Source organism: Stegostoma tigrinum, chromosome 31 (genome assembly GCF_030684315.1).
Source record: "Stegostoma tigrinum isolate sSteTig4 chromosome 31, sSteTig4.hap1, whole genome shotgun sequence".
Taxonomy (NCBI): domain Eukaryota; kingdom Metazoa; phylum Chordata; class Chondrichthyes; order Orectolobiformes; family Stegostomatidae; genus Stegostoma; species Stegostoma tigrinum.
This window is the reverse complement of record NC_081384.1, coordinates 12,635,449-12,652,846: the sequence shown is the minus strand read 5'-3', so window position 1 is coordinate 12,652,846 and position 17,398 is coordinate 12,635,449. Positions and strand designations below refer to the sequence as shown.

At 46.2% G+C, this 17,398-nt stretch overlaps 1 protein-coding gene across 5 annotated transcripts in view; it reads right to left on the bottom strand.

Annotated features, from left to right (window-relative positions):
- Positions 1-6,149: 6,149 nt before the first annotated feature.
- LOC125466101 (NGFI-A-binding protein 1-like) overlaps positions 6,150-17,398 on the bottom strand; it is a 59,123-nt gene continuing 47,874 nt past the window's right edge. For all 5 annotated transcript variants that reach the window (XM_059638792.1, XM_048560239.2, XM_048560240.2 and 2 more), the window contains 2 exons: positions 10,100-10,315; positions 6,150-6,563 (listed from right to left, as the gene is read on the bottom strand). In XM_059638792.1, coding sequence (XP_059494775.1) covers positions 6,508-6,563; positions 10,100-10,315 — 272 coding nt within the window. In that variant the 3' untranslated portion in view covers positions 6,150-6,507. The remainder of the gene's footprint in view (positions 6,564-10,099; positions 10,316-17,398) is intronic.

Sequence of the window (17,398 nt, the reverse complement as noted above, 5' to 3'; positions counted from 1 at the left end):
TTTCATATCTTTCCTATAGCAGGGAGACCAGAGTGGAATGCTGTATTCCAAAAGCAGCCTAACCAATGTCCTGTGCAGATGCAACATGACTGCCCATCTTCTATACTCAATGCACTGAACAATAAAGGCAAGCATACCAAATGCCGCCTTCACTATCCTATCTACCTGTGACTTCACTTTTGAGGAAATATGAACCTGCTCTCCTAAGTCCCTTTGTTCAGCAACACTCCCCAGGACCTTCCTATTAAGTGTACAAGTCCTGACTTGATTTGCTCTATGAAAATGCAGCGCCTCACATTTATCTAAGTGAAACTCCATCTGCCATTCCTCGCCCCATCTGATCAAGGTGTCATTGTAATCTGAGGTAACCTTTTTCACAGTCCTCCACACTTCCAATTTTAACTAAGTTTTCAAAATCATGAGGTCCCTGGCAGGATAGTCAGGGAGAAACTGTTCCCATTTATGGAACAGAGACAGTGGTTTTACATGAAAGGCAAATGAACCCAAAGGCAACATGAAGTAAGATAAACACAGCGAGTGGTTAGGATTTGCAATGTACTGCCTGAGAGTGTGGTGGATGCAGGTTCCATATTTGTCTTCAAAAAGGAACTGGACAATTATCTGAACAGATAAAAATTGCCAGGCTATGGGAAAGGAGGCTGGAGAGTGGTACCAGTGAGGTGGTTTTGGAAATGCCCAGTCCACACACACAGGCTGACTGCGCTACTCCATGTTGTAACTGTTTTAGGATTCAGTGATTCATCTCAGTAGGAACCTTGACAATGTGATATTTTGGAAGCTGCTGTTAGTCTCTTGATGTGTTCCTTGACAGCTGTGCAGTGTAGGAATAACGCAGTGTTCAGACCACCACAGGTTTACTTGATAGCTTGGGAATGGATACCAAAGGCCCCAACAACTGGTTTCTTTGCTCTTTCTGTGGATCTGTTCTAGAAGATGCCTTTTGTGATAAAGATCCTTTGACGCTCAAATGGTTTGTGAATGCTCACTGACCGGGTTTGAACACTGGACTTGACATGGAGGGTTGTTGGGGGCAGACTGGAAATTGGAATCATCGTAGAATCCCTACAGTAAGGACACAGGCCATTTGGCCCATCAAGTCCACATTGACCCTCCGAAGGGCATGCCACCTATATTTAACCCTCTCCCAATCCTTGAAACCCTGCATTTCCCATCTCCTACACATCCCTGGACACTACAAGCAATTTAGCATGGCAAGTCCACCTAGCCTGCACATTTTTGGATCGTGGGAGGAAACCGGAGCACCCGGAGGAAACCCACACAGACAAGGGGAGAATGTGCAAACCCCATACAGACAGTCGCTCAACAGTTGGAATCGAACCCACTCCTTGGGGCATTGCTAACCACTGAGCTACTGTATTGCCCATTGACACCAACCATGTCTGATCTTATTGAGTGATGGAGCTGGTTTAAAGGTCCAAGTGGTGTACTTTTGCTTCTCAGTCTTGTTCCTACGTCACTTGAACTAGACCTCAAACAGTTGCTAGCAGGGCCTGTACTTGTTGAAGTTTAGAAAAGTGAGTGGCAAATTTATTGAAATGTATAAGAATATTTGGGGCCTTCGCAGTAAGATTGTTTCCCCTTGTGGGACCAGATAGGTAATCTCAGAATAACCATTGCACATTTAAGACAGATGAGGATGAATTTCTTCACAGGAGATTGAATTTCTTCTCAGGAGGCTACTGAGGCCAGGTCATTAAGCATATTCAAGGCTGGGACAGACTGATTTTTAATCATTTAGAGAATCAAGGGTTATAGAGAAATGACAGGAAATGGAGATAAGGATTATCAAACCAGCCATGAAGTCATTGAATGGTAGAGCATGCTGAATGGGCTGACTGGCCCACTTCTGCTCCTATCTCTTATGGTCTCATCCACAGAAAGTGTCCATGGATACAAAGGGGTGAGGAAGAAAATTGGAACAATTACAATTTTTGTTTGAACAAGTTCTCAAGGCAAAATGGATTTCAGAATCTCATTCTGAAGTTATTACTTAAAGAGATATTGAATAGCATTACCAATATAAAATGTTGACAGTATGTTGAAACAGTGGATATAGAACCAGGAGGCTACAGCAAAGTTCAATACTGCACAGATGCCTCCGAGCTAATTTTGTTCGTTATTCTTAAGTATACTTTTATTTCTCAAGTCCTTTTAACATTAAGTTGAATAGATACAGAGACAAGATGAAAGTATCTTAAAGAAAACAATATTAAAATATCTAGTAAAGAAAAATAATCCCAGACATTAATTCAAAAATCCCTTGGAATACAGCCATTTCCACTTCCAGCGCAGCTGTTAAAGAATCACAGAAATGTTACAATGCAGAAGGGGACCATTCAGCCTATCATCTGGTGCCAGCTCATTAAGTGAGTGTCATTACTTAGTGTCAATTACCTGCTTTTTCACTATAACCTGGCACATCCATTTTATTCAAATAACCTCTTGAATACCTCAATTGATCCTTCTTCCACAACATTTCCAGACAGTACATTCTGCAAACATCTGTGCTTAGAGAAATACTCATTTCAAAGGCAAAAAGGTTAGGTAAGACAGCCTCACCTGTAATCTAGTGAGAATCAAAAGATGTCTCCTGCCTTCAACGGACCCACTGAACTCTTAGCTGGCATGTTTCCTCATGACCTGGGAAACACAGCCGGCCAGAAATGCTGGGTAATTGTCAGGCACTCACATCCCTCATACTTTATGATCTGCCGACTCATGTTCAAAGAGTGGGCTAGTTGTCATCTTCCACCTGTCCTGACTTTGGTAAAACCAGAGGCTGGAGGGGTGAGACGGGAGGCAGATCTTTTACATCAGGCACAAGCTCACAAGTTGTCTAGACATAAAACAAAGTCTCTACTTAAATCAGAGATAATGGGAACTGCAGATGCTGGAGAATTCCAAGATAATAAAATGTGAGGCTGGATGAACACAGCAGGCCAAGCAGCATCTCAGGAGCACAAAAGCTGACGTTTCGGGCCTAGACCCTTCATCAGAGAGGGGGATGGGGAGAGGGAACTGGAATAAATAGGGAGAGAGGGGGAGGCGGACCGAAGATGGAGAGTAAAGAAAATAGGTGGAGAGAGTGTAGGTGGGGAGGTAGGGAGGGGATAGGTCAGTCCAGGGAAGACGGACAGGTCAAGGAGGTGGGATGAAGTTAGTGGGTAGCTGGGGGTGCGGCTTGTGGTGGGAGGAAGGGATGGGTGAGAGGAAAAACCAGTTAGGGAGGCAGAGACAGGTTGGACTGGTTTTGGGATGCAGTGGGTGGGGGGGAAGAGCTGGGCTGGTTGTGTGGTGCAGTGGGGGGAGGGGACGAACTGGGCTGGTTTAGGGATGCAGTAGGGGAAGGGGAGATTTTGAAACTGGTGAAGTCCACATTGATACCATATGGCTGCAGGGTTCCCAGGCGGAATATGAGTTGCTGTTCCTGCAACCTTCGGGTGGCATCATTGTGGCAGTGCAGGAGGCCCATGATGGACATGTCATCAAGAGAATGGGAGGGGGAGTGGAAATGGTTTGCGACTGGGAGGTGCAGTTGTTGGTTGCGAACTGAGCGGAGGTGTTCTGCAAAGCGGTCCCCAGGCCTCCGCTTGGTTTCCACAATGTAGAGGAAGCCGCACCGGGTACAGTGGATGCAGTATACCACATTGGCAGATGTGCAGGTGAACCTCTGCTTAATGTGGAATGTCATCTTGGGGCCTGGGATAGGGGTGAGGGAGGAGGTGTGGGGACAAGTGTAGCATTTCCTGCGGTTGCAGGGGAAGGTGCCGGGTGTGGTGGGGTTGGAGGGCAGTGTGGAGCGAACAAGGGAGTCACGGAGAGAGTGGTCTCTCCGGAAAGCAGACAGGGGAGGGGATGGAAAAATGTCTTGGGTGGTGGGGTCGGATTGTAAATGGCGGAAGTGTCGGAGGATAATGCGTTGTATCCGGAGGTTGGTAGAGTAGTGTGTGAGAACGAGGGGGATCCTCTTGGGGCGGTTGTGGCGGGGGCGGGGTGTGAGGGATGTGTTGCGGGAGACGCGGTCAAGGGCGTTCTCGATCACTGTGGGGGGAAAGTTGCGGTCCTTAAAGAACTTGGACATCTGGGATGTGCGGGAGTGGAATGCAACCACAGGAAATGCTACACTTGTCCCCACACCTCCTCCCTCACCCCCATCCCAGGCCCCAAGATGACATTCCACATTAAGCAGAGGTTCACCTGCACATCTGCCAATGTGGTATACTGCATCCACTGTACCCGGTGCGGCTTCCTCTACTTGGGGAAACCAAGCGGAGGCCTGCGGACCGCTTTGCAGAACACCTCCGCTCAGTTCGCAACCAACAACTGCACCTCCCAGTCGCAAACCATTTCCACTCCCCCTCCCATTCTCTTGATGAACATGTCCATCATGGGCCTCCTGCACTGCCACAATGATGCCACCCGAAGGTTGCAGGAACAGCAACTCATATTCCGCCTGGGAACCCTGCAGCCATATGGTATCAATGTGGACTTCACCAGTTTCAAAATCTCCCCTTCCCCTACTGCATCCCTAAACCAGCCCAGTTCGTCCCCTCCCCCCACTGCACCACACAACCAGCCCAGCTCTTCCCCCCCACCCACTGCATCCCAAAACCAGTCCAACCTGTCTCTGCCTCCCTAACCGGTTCTTCCTCTCACCCATCCCTTCCTCCCACCCCAAGCCGCGCCCCCAGCTACCAACTAACCTCATCCCACCACCTTGACCTGTCCGTCTTCCCTGAACTGACCTATCCCCTCCCTACCTCCCCACCTACACTCTCTCCACCTATCTTCTTTACTCTCCATCTTCGGTCCGCCTCCCCCTCTCTCCCTATTTATTCCAGTTCCCTCTCCCCATCCACCTCTCTGATGAAGGGTCTAGGCCCGAAACGTCAGCTTTTGTGCTCCTGAGATGCTGCTTGGCCTGCTGTGTTCATCCAGCCTCACATTTTATTATCTCTACTTAAATCAGCATAGTTGTTTCTCAAATGGTATGATTGCCGGCCTCATCCCCAACTCCCAGCACTCCTGGCTCAAGGTGAAGCTTGGCCCGGTCTGGGTTCTAAGGCCTGTTATCCTGAACTCCTATTTCTCTACTTTTCTAATTGGTTCTTGGACTTCTATTTCTTTATTTTTCTAATTTCTTTCCCTAAGAGAGTTTATACTTAAGAATCTGTACCTAGGTACAGAAGACAATGCTGTATGTAAACTTTTCACTGTACTTATGTGAATTCATGTGATAATAAAGCTAATTATTGTAATTCCTTATTCTGCTCCTTGGTATGTGGGAGATTGGATGTACCACATTCTCAACTCTGGGATCAAGTCAGCTCAGACAGACAGATGGAGTTCACTCTCCCCAATCGTAGACAGATGCAGGGTTCTTGTTCCTGAATCCTTTCCAGAAGTACACGTATGTAAATGCCAGATGCAGACTGGGAAAGGATTGTCTCTAAGAGTCAAAATTCCCATGTGTGCCACTGTTATCTGGGTAAACTGTCAACCGCAATTGAGTGAGTTGGCTTATGAGGAAAGATTGAGTAGGCTGGGGCTACACTCATTGTAATTTAGAAGAATGAGGGGGGATCTTATAGAAACATTTAAAATTATGAAGAGAATAGATAAAATAGAAGCAGGGAGGTTATCTCCCCTGGAGGATCAGGCTAGAACTAAGGGCATAGCCTCAAAATAAGATTTAGGATTGAGTTGTGGAGGAACTTTTTCATCCAAAGGGTTGTGAATCTGTGGAATTCCCTGCCCAGTGAAGCAGTTGAGGCTACCTCATTGAATGTTTTTAAGGCAAAGATAGATAGATTTATGTACACAAAAGGAATTAAGGGTTATGGTGCGTAGATATGTGGAGCTGATCCTACGAAAAGATCAGCCATGATCTTATCTAATGGTGGAGCAGGCTCGAGGGCCAGGTAGCCAACTCTTGCTCCTATTTCTTATGTTCTTATACAGGTTTCCTGAAAGGCAGAGTGGAAATCTGGAGGGGAAATCCAGAAAACACAGAAGGGGGACCTGCCCACTTCTTCAAAGAGTAACTTGATAGAGGATAGTCCCAGGAGGGACCACAGAGAATGATAACAAGACACACATCAAGTGGCAAATTTCACAAAGCAGTAAATATTTATTGTGTTATTGCTGTCTGAAACCAGACAATTGCAGAATGACATAGACTTATAGTGACAGAAACTAAAAAAAACGCAAAAACAATACTGTAATTCCTGAATCTGTGTGTAATAAAAAAGGAACTGTTTCTAACTGTTCGATTGCTGGTTTAGCAAACGTCAGTATATACAGAAATAATTTCAAAATACTCCAAAAAGACACGCAAAGTTACACAATAAAAAAAAGATGTTTATTAATTAGAAAAAAATGAATAAATACTTTTGTACCTGAATGAATTAAAAAAGAAACCTAATCCGTTGCGTTTTTAAAAATGTCTAGTCACTAAACAAAAGTTCATGAGTTGCGATTTGATGTAACATCAGACTCTTCCTTGTAATTCTCTTCATCTTCTGCAGCAAGAGAGAAAGAAATATAGTATCAGCATTAAAAAGAAAGAAATGGGGCCATGAAGTTCATTCATTTCTCTGATCGCATAAACACTACCATATCAGAGACTTAAAAGTTCTGTAATAAATACACACTGATCCACAAAGCAACATCAGAATATTCACCTTCCCTGCATCTCTCTGCTTTTCTACATCTTGTGGAATTACCTTTCTGTAGAGTTTTGTGATGTCCGTCCTTTAAAATGTCGGATTAGCTTTAACCACTGTCTCACTCCCTCATTTCATACTGCAGCGCCCAATGTCCTGTCTTCTAAATTGTTGTAAGGTTCATTGGTTATATTAGTTAAGGAATGTCTGGCATTGCACTGTGGTATTTTCTTCTTAAACCTCTTCCAGTCTTTCTGCTCTTGAAATGACACCTCAAATCTTCATTCACACCTTTGCCCCCGAACTCCTGCTTCCCAGATTGTAAAGGCACCCCAACGTCTTTCACTGTGTCGAAGTTGCCAGGGCAATGCAAGTTAAGTAGAAGGCAGGAGAAGAGATTGAGAAACATATCAGTCATGACACAGCAGTCAGATTGAACTCATAATCCACATGGGAAGTTCATTTTGCAGTACTGATTTTCATCTACGAAATTCCTGATCCCAGTCAGGGCTGAGTGGGACAAATGTGCCAATCCGATGGGAACGCCTACTGGAGAGCAATAGGTTTCTGCATCCCTCACACTTCCTTTTGTGGAGAGCTGGTCTTACCACATGTTGGTGAAGATGGTCAAGAGGAGGCACATTCTCAGGGACACAGGTCCCAGAACTCAGGGCAGCAAGCACCTACCAACTGATCTAACTGGGGAGCTGCAAGATGGTCTTGGCACCAAACAGTCCCATCAGGGACAATCTCTGGCTTTTTGGGCTGAGAACAAGATTTCCCCACGAGTAGCTTGGCTCAGCTCAAAGGTGTCAAAGGAGATTACAGTCACAGGCAGTACTTGGACTCAAACTTGTAGCTTTAGAAACATGGGAACTAGGAGCAGGAGTAGGCCATTCAGCCCTTCAAAGATGCTCCATCATCCAACAGGATCATGGCCCACCATCCAACTCAGCACGCTGTTCCCACACTCTTCCTGTGCCCTTTGATTCCTTTCAGCCCTAGGGTGAAGAAATTTCTCTTAAACTCAATCCTAAATGGCCTGCCCAACATCTTATAGTTGAAGGTTAAGCTGAAGCCAAAGTTTGTATGGGTTATCTGTGCGAAGAACTGCAGTTTTGGGCTTTTAGCTGAGTTTTTCTATGCTGTTGATCAATGTCAGTTTTCCTAACCCTGCACACATGATATTTCTTCAGTGATAGTAGGAACTTTTCTGAAGGCCGGGTCTAGGCCCGAAACATCAGCTTTCCTGCTCCTCTGATGCTACTTGGCCAGTTGTGTTCATCCAGCTCTACACCTTGTTATTACACATGATGTTTTAATAGGTCTTTACTCCCGTCCCTCAAGTCCCCTGTGATCAGAGAGTGAATGTTTAATCATTCTCTTTATTAGGCCATGTGACAGATCTGGACAAGATGGACCTCATCGGAAGAAAATTAGTGCATTTTCCTGCAACTCTCCCAATAGGGTAAAGGTGCAATCTGGCGTGGAATACTGACTGGAGGGTTATAGAGTCAGAAAGTTGTGCAGACTCTTCAGTCGAACTGGGCTATGCCAACCAGAGATCCTAAATTAACCTAATCCCATTTGCCAGCATTTGGCCTATAACCCTCTAAACCTTTCCTATTCATATACTTGTTTAAGTGCCTTTTAAATGTTGTAATTGTACCAGCGTCCACCACTTCCTCTGGCAGCTCATTCCATACAAGCGCCACCCTCTGCGTGAAAAAGTTGCCCCTTAGGTCCCTTTTTAAATCCTTCCCCTCTTACTTTAAACCTACGCCCTCTAGTTGTTCACGCCCCTATCCTGGGACAAAGACCTTGGCTATTTGACCTATCCATGCCCCTCATGATTTTATAAACCTCTGTAAGGTCACCCCTCCGCCTCCGATGCTCCAGAGGAAAAAGTCCCAGGCCATTCAGCCTCTCCCTACAAAGATGCTCAATTTAATTGGGTTCTGGGTGGGATGATATCAGATTTCTCATCACCTGGGTTGAAATTGTAAATGGGGTAGGTGGGGGTGATGGAGGGAGTCGGGGGAAGCAGTCAGGATGCTCAGTGTCAATCTCTTGGAAACAGCCCATGGATAAATGATGAGGGGGAGATATGAGTGGGCCTGGTGAACAACCAGTGCTTCAGACCAGATTCCCAAGTGTTCTGCCGATATACTGCAGGGCTGCTGGTGAATAGAATCAAATCCTAGGAATCAAGAATGGCTTTAGGAGAGGAAGAGAGAGATTTTACAAAATGTAACCATGCTAAAGAAATATCTGGCTCCCGAGAAGAATGTGATTGCCGTTAATACTATTCATCCAACACATCTGACCCCACATTCTAGTCTACCACCTCAGAAAGAGGAAACAATACAGACGTACACTCCTGTTATAAAAAAGGGATATGCTGTTGCCTTGCTCTAAATCAGGACAGATGAAAGCATATAAAACTTCAAAGGGAACATGGGTTCATACTGCATGAGAAAAAGCTGGGTTGGCAATTTGACTCTGATTGATCAAAGCATTCCACAGGGAATGCACCAGGAAACTACTGGTCCATTACACTTCTGTTCAATTCAAAAAAGGCCTTTTCGAAGCAGAGCTAACACAGTGCGGAGCTGGAGGAACACAGCAGGCCAGGCAGCATCAGAGAAGCAGGAAAGCTGATGTAAGTCAAGACCCTTCTTCAGAAATGGGGAGGTGGAAGGGAGCTGAGAAATAAATAGAGAGAGAAGGAGTGGGGCTGGGGAAGGTAGGTGGGATGGTGATAGGTGAGTGCAGGTAGGCAGTGATGGGGATTGGTCAGTGAGGTGGGAGGGGCATTTGGGGGGAGAGAAGATGGACAGGTTGTGTCAGGTCAAGGAGTCGGGGATGAGAGGGAGAGTGAGTCATGGGGTGAGGCCGGGGGGCGGAGGGTGGGGAGATTTTGAAACTGGTGAAATCTATGTTGATGCCGTTGGGCTGTCAGCTCCCGAGGCGAAGTATGAGGTGCTGCTCCTCCAGTTTCCAGGTGGAAGAGGCTGACCGATCAGAGTTGGGTCTCGCATTGTTCTCTTGTGCGGTATAAACTGTCGCTCCCTTTGAAATTTGGCATTCTTGCAGCTCCCATATGAGGCTTCGACAGCTTGTCTCTTTTCAGCAAAAGTAGGCCATTCAGCCTATTCTGCTCCGCCATGAAATGAGATCACAGCTGATCTCATTTGCTGCCTTTTCCCCATAACCCTTGATTCCCTTACTAATTAAAAAGCTGTCTATCTCAGTCTTGAATATACTTAATGACCGAGCCATGACAGATCTCTGGAGTGAAGAATTCCACGGATTCGCTACTGAAAAGAGATTGCTCCTCATCTCTGTAAGGCTTACGGTACACAAATCTCTGTGATGTATAGAGTATTTACCAGAAAAAGCCTCCTGTTTGATTCTGGGACTGATCCTCTCGCTCTCCTCAGTACTGGGTGAGGCATGTTGCTGTGCCACCCGAAGCCCCTCATCAATCAGTGCCAACTGAATCATCTGCTTCGTTTTGCTCTGGCAGGGTCTGAACGTACTGGGAATGTCGGAAGGGCATGGAGATGGCGCGAGACTGGAGTTTGAAGTCATGTCCTCGGATGCATCTGTATCAGAAGGACAACTTTAGAAAAATGACACCAGCAGGATTACACATTCATGTTCAATGTATGAAACAGACATGGTATGGCTTCCTAAAACACAGCTGTTTTCACTTAATAACGATTTGCCACTCACATGACACACTTACAATGAATGAGAGGTGGCTGGTTGTGTACGCATCACGTGTGCAATGCCGATAGGCAGGGAAATACCCCACTGATAGATTAGATTAGATTCCTACAGCGTGCAAACAGGCCCTTCAGCCCAACAAGTCCACACCGCCCTTTGAAGCATCCCATCCAAGCCCATTCCCCCATAACCCTGAACACTATGGGCAATTTAGCATGGCCAAACCACCTAGCCTGCATATCTTTGGACTGTGGGAGGAAACCGGAGCACCCGGAGGAAACCCACGCAGACATGGGGAGAATGTGCAAACTCCACACAGACCGTCGCCTGAGGCAGGAATCGAACCCGGGTCCTTGGCGCTGTGAGGCTGCAGTGCCAACCACTGCGCCACCGTGACAGAGACAGAGTCATACAGTACAGAAACAGACCCTTCAGTCTAATCAGTCCACGCTGAACATAATCCCAAAAAAGACTAGTCCCACCTGCCTGCTCCTGGCCCATATCCCTCTAAACCTTTCTTACTCAAGTATTTATCTAAACGTCTTTTAAATGTTGTAACTGTACCCACATTGACCACTTCCTCAGCTAGTTCATTCCACATGCGAACCACCCTTGGTGTAAAATATTTTGCCTCTCATGTTTTTTTCAATTGTCTCTCCTTTCACCTTGATGATGGAGCCCGCCAGTCTTGAAATCCCCCATTCTAGGGAAAAGACAATTACCATTAACTCTATAGATACCCCTCATTGTTTTATAAACTGGTATCTGGTCGCTGCTCAACCTCTTACACTTCAGTGAAAATAGTCTTAGCCTATCTAGCCGTTCTTTATAACTCAAACTTTCCACATCTGGCAACATCCTGGTGAATCTCTTCTGAACCCTCTCCAGCTTCATAATATCCTTCCTATATTTGGGCAACCAGGACTGGACACAATATTCCAGAAGAGGCCTCACCAGTGTCCTGTGCAAACTCAACATGACTTCCCAACGACTAAACTCAAAGGACTGAGCAATGAAAGCAAGTGAGACGCTTTGTTTCAAATTGTTTCTCTCGGTAGTTGCTGTCAATGCTTTCGGCTTGCTGTTATCTTTCAATGTCAGGAACAGGGCGATGAGGCAAGTAACAAGTCTACGTCAGCCAGAATTGGGATTGAACCCACACTGTCGGTTTTATTCTGAATTACATTGAAGTCATTGAAGATCAAGTTCTAAAGAGCGTGAGTTAGGCTACAGTTAGAGTACTGTGTGTAGTACTGGCTATCTGTCTGGATGAGTCAGGGCAAAGGTTAGTGAGGGACAGATTGAATCTCATTTCGCTTTCCTCCTTGTTCTGCCAATTACAATTAAGGCAGCTGGCAATCCTCTCCCTGGATTCACAGGACATTTATATTTACATAGTGATACACTTCAGCTTGCAGCAGAGACTGAGGAGATCTTTTACACAGAGGGTGGTTCGCGTGTAGAATGAACTTGCTGAGGAAGTGGTGGATGTGGGTACAGCTACAACATTTAAAAGATGTTTGGAAAAGTCCATGAATAGGAAAGGTTTGGAGGGATATAGGCCAGGAGCAGGCAGGTGGGATTAGTCTATTTTGTGATTAAAACTGGAGGGGACGCAGGGAATATTCAGCAGGATGTTGTCTGGGACGCAGCATCTTAGCTACAAAGAGAAGCTGGATAAGCTCGGATTGTTTTCTTTGGAGCAAAGAAGGTTGAGGGGAGACCTGATTGAGGTGTTTAAGATTAAGACGGCCAATGGCCAGGGTGAACAGAAAGCACCTGTTCCCCTTAGTTGGAGGGTCAGTAACAAGGGGCATTATTATAAGGTGAAAGGCAGAAGGTTGAGAGGGAATTTGAAGAAAAACACCGTCACCCAGAGGAAGGTGAGGATCTAAAAATCAGTGCCTGGGGGAAAGATGAGGCAGGAAACCTCTCAACCTCTAAAAGGTTCTTAGAGGAGTACTTAAAGTATCATAATATTGAAGGCTATGGGCCTTGTGCTGGGAAATGGAACTATTGTAGATTTAATCATTTTGACAGTAGAGACTCAATTGGCTAAAAGGCCTTTTCTGTACTGTATAATTTATGTAAGTAGCTCTTCGAGGGAAACTGTTTCTTTTCCCCACAAGATGAAAGGCATTGCTGGACAATTCAGGCAATATTCTTATTTAGCAGACTTTTAAGACCTCATATCCCTGCAACCCCTATTGCTCTTGATGACATTTCCTGGCCTTAGAACAACCAGACCCAGCATCCAAACCTGGATTTCGCTGAAAAACCTGCTGCAAGCTGAAGTATATCAGTCTGTAATATAAATGTCCTGTGAATCCAGGGAGAGGATTGCCAGCTGCCTTAATTGTAATTGGCAGATGAACAACAAGGAAAGCGAAATGAGATTCAGTCTGTCCCTCACTCAGCCAGACAGGATACGTTTCTTCAGTTCTCAACAAAACCAGTAGGTGGAGCAAGCACATAGTGGAAGGAATTTAATGGCCTTCCGCTGTAGAGAGTTTGGTGGTGGGTGGGTGAGGAGGTGGGGTATTTACCAATAGGGGTTGTGGGTGCATACCTCACCACCATCCTACCTCTGCTTATTAAGTCCAGTGGCCTACGTCATCTCGCTGGTATAACCCAGTGGGAGGATTACCACATTGTGAGCAGAACAAGCAAACTCATGAAGAGCAGCTGGCAGTTCCTGTTTAGAAAATTGTCCAGAGGACAAGTCAAGAGTGTGGTGGAACACTCTCCACTTGTCTGGATGGGTGCAGCTCCAGCAACACCCAAGCAGTATGACACCATCCGGGACAAAGCAGCCCGTTTGATCGGCACTACAGCCACAAGCATTTATTCCCTTCACCAAAAACATTCCATAGCAGCAGTATGCACCATCTACAAGATACAGTGCAGAAATTCACCAAGGATTCACCTTCCAAGATCACTTCTATCGAGAAGGATAAGAGCAGCAAATAGATGGGAACACCACCACCTTCAAGGTCCCCTCCCGGCCACTCACCATCCTGACTTGGAAGCATATTGGTGTTGCTTTGCTGTCACTGGGTCAAAATTCTGGAATTCCCTCCCTAAGGGCATCGTGGGTCAACCCACAGCAAGGGGACTGCAGCGGTTTAAGAAGGCAGCTTACCACCACCTTCTCAAGGGGCAACTAGGGACAGGCAGTAAACACTGGCCTGGTCAGCAACTTCCACGTCCCATGAGTTGATTAAAAACATGGATGTGGCTGTCACATTCACTGCCCGTCTCTAGTTGCCCTTGAGGTGGTGGTGAGTTGCCTTCCCTGAACTGCTGTGCTCTGTTTGGTGTAGACAGACCCACAATGTTGTAAGGGAGCGAGATCCAGGATTTTGACTGTAGCAGGGGGATATTTGTTCACCACCAGATTGAGAGATGCAGGAATGGGAAGGATGTCAACAAGAGGCACCCCATGCTCTTGTTTCTGAGAATCCAACTCAGGAACACCCCCAACCTGCTAACATTACTCAGCTCCATCCAGCAGTGGCTCCAGGACCTGTCTGAGTATCAAACGGACAGAAACCCTGATTACTGGGAGCTCAAATCCCACAGTCGTCCATCGCAGAGAAAACCTGTCATTGGCCACTTAGGTGCATGTATGATTATCCTTCTCCAAAACAGTGATGCTAGCCTCTCATCTGGGAGAACCTCAAACAACCTACATTAATTATCACCCTGTTAGCAACAATGTAGAGGGAAAGGAATGTTGCTCGGCACTTATTAAACTTTATTTCGCCCACAAACTGACCTTGATCAACAAGTAGGAAGTCACACAGGATCAGGTACAGAAGAGGGGAGCAGGAGCTACTGAAGTCAATAGTAGGAGAGGCCCTGACCAGTTACTGAGCTCAGTGATAATGGGAACTGCAGATGCTGGAGAATCCAAGACAACAAAGTGTGGCGCTGGATGAATGCAGCAGGCCAAGCAGCATCATAGGAGCACAAAAGCTGACGTTTCGGGCCTAGACCCTTCATCAGAGAGGGGGATGGGGAGAGGGAACTGGAATAAATAGGGAGAGAGGGGGAGGCGGACCGAAGATGGAGAGAAAAGAAGATAGGTAGAGAGGAGAGTATAGGTGAGGAGGTAGGGAGGGGATATGTCAGTCCAGGGAAGACGGACAGGTCAAGGAGGCAGGATGAGGTGGTAGGTAGGAAATGGAGGCGCGGCTTGAGGTGGGAGGAAGGGATGGGTGAGAGGAAGAACAGGTAAGGGAAGCGGAGACAGCCTGTTCTTCCACTCACCCATCCCTTCCTCCTACCTCAAGCCGCACCTCCATTTCCTACCTACCACCTCATCCCGCCTCCTTGACCTGTCCATCTTCCCTGGACTGACCTATCCCCTCCTTACCTCCTCACCTATAGTCTCCTCTCCACCTATCTTCTTTTCTCTCCATCTTCGGTCCGCCTCCCCCTCTCTCCCTATTTATTCCAGTTCCCTCTCCCCATCCCCCTCTCTGATGAAGGGTCTAGGCCTGAAACGTCAGCTTTTCTGCTCCTGAGATACTGCTTGGCCTGCTGTGTTCATCCAGCTCCACACTTTGTTGTCTCAGTTACTGAGCTCTCTAGTTTACATGCATTCACAGGAATGTGAAAGTCGTGTCTCATTGAGTGTGCAAGTGCAGGCAGCCTCAAACACTGCTCATTGCAAACTCCAGCTCACTCCAACGACATTCTCACACCCAAGAAAACTGACTTTCCTTAAAGGGAATGAGGTTACAACAGGCATGGCGAGTTTTGTCCAAATGCTGAGCTCCAGTACTCACAGAGTAAATCACGGAGTACGTCATACAGTCATACAGCCTGGAAACAGACCCTTCAGTCCAACCCGTCCACACCAACTTTTCCAAACTAAACTAGTCCCACTTGTCTACATATGACCCATATCCCTCTAAACTTGTCCTATTCATGCACCTGTCTAAATTTTCTATCTGTACCTGAATCTACCACTTCCTCTGGCAGTACATTCCACATACGAACCACCCTCTGTGTGAAAAAGTTGCCCCTCAAGTCCCTTTCAATTTTTTTCTCCTTTCACCTTAAAAATCTGCCCCCTGGTGTTTTGAAATCCCTCAGTTTAGGGAAAACGCTTTGGCCATTCACCCGATCTGTACTCCTCTTGGTTTTATAAATCTCTAGATGGTCACCTCCTACACTTCAATTAAAAAAAGTCCCACGCTATCTAGCCTCTCCTTATAGCTCAAACCCTCCATTCCTGGCAAAACCCTGATAAACCTTTTCTGACCCGACTCCACCTTAATAATATCCTTCCTATAGCGTGAATGAATGCAATTCCCAGGCACATATTCCCCAACCACTGGGCACCTGGGGGCTGCCACTGTGGCAATTTTATGCCCATTAAGAAATTGGGAACTAACCTGGATTATACCATAGCAGTGGGCAAGGCTCCACATCAGGAGTGGCAAATATAACACTTAGATTGATTACTCACTGGATAGTCAACTGCAGAGGAATCACTGCCTAATCCAGTCATCAGACATTCAAAACTTGAAAAAGGGCAGGGGCTCAAAGCTAATGCCCCTTCCTAGACAATAATTATTCAAGAGGACATCCATTTCCATACATATCAGTAGTGACTGAGGGTGAATGTCTGGGAAAGATTAAAACCTGGCAGGATTATGGCAACCTGGCAGGTTTGCTTTGTTAAAACAGTTGTGATCTGCACCTTGCAGTGATTTGCTCTGTCAAAGGCAATACATCAATGCAAGTTATTGTTGTACACCTCCTGCCAATCAGTCAAGAAGGTTAGTGGTGGGGTGAGGAGAACCATGCCCCAGACCCCACCCCCGCACCCCAGCCAGCTACAGAAAGAGAGAGTGCAGTGTGTCCAATGATAGAACACCTTGAAGGCAGGAGCCTGTGACTTCTGCCTGTCAACCTAAACACCAGCGATCAGAGTTAGTAGAATTGGGAGGATGCAGGACCTCCTCACCACCAGGTGGCAGAATGCCAGGTGTCAGAGTGCAGTCCTTAAGAGTTTCTCACTTCCCTTCTCACTATCTGAGCCATGGGGTCCATGTGGCTCCATGTTTGAAACATTGACAACTGGATTAACCCCATGTTGGGCCTCTCTTCCCATTCTAATTGAGACAATAAGCATGCTTTTTGATCAGAATAGGCCAAAATCAAAACCAATTTCTTCCATAATAAGGTTCTATTTTCCTACAGTTTTATTAAACTATCAGTAGGCACTATGACAAGAGTAACCCATTGGCATTAAGCTTCCACAGCAACACCCACATTTCACACTAGAGTAACGTTTACAGCTCACCCCAATGCAGTCTTTGTCGTTCTAGGAAATTATTTATTAGCGTCGAATTCAAGTTCCATTTCAAACATATAGTCTATTGTAGGGGCAGTATAGTCCTGAGGGAGGGCTGCATTGTCACAGCTGCTGTCTGTCAGTGCTGACAATAAACCAAAGCTGAACTTCAACAGAATCAGGGGGCAGAGGTGAGTGTAGTGGCCATCAGTAAGGAAAAGGTACAAAGGAAGCTAATGAAGGTAGGAAATCAGCCAAAGACCAGAGTTTGGGAGGAGATTGCCTGGGAGATTATATAGGCATTAGTGGTTACCTTGGGTCCAAGAGGACTAGAAAATGGCTAAAGAAACAGCCCTGTTTATGAAAGGAGGGAAGGAGTAGATAGGAAGTTATAGGCCGGCTAGCCTGACCTCGACTGTTGGTAAGATTTTAGAGTCCATTATGAAGGGTGAGATTGCTGAGTACTTGGAAGGGCATGGTAAAATAGGGCTGAATCAACACAGCCTCATCGGGGGAAGGTCATTCCTGGCAATTCTGTTTGCATTCTTTGGCGGGTAATGAGCAAGTAAGAAAAAAAGAGGAGAGTGGATGTGACCTATTTGCCTTTCCAGAAGGCCTTTAACAAAATGCCGCACAGGAGGCTGCTAAA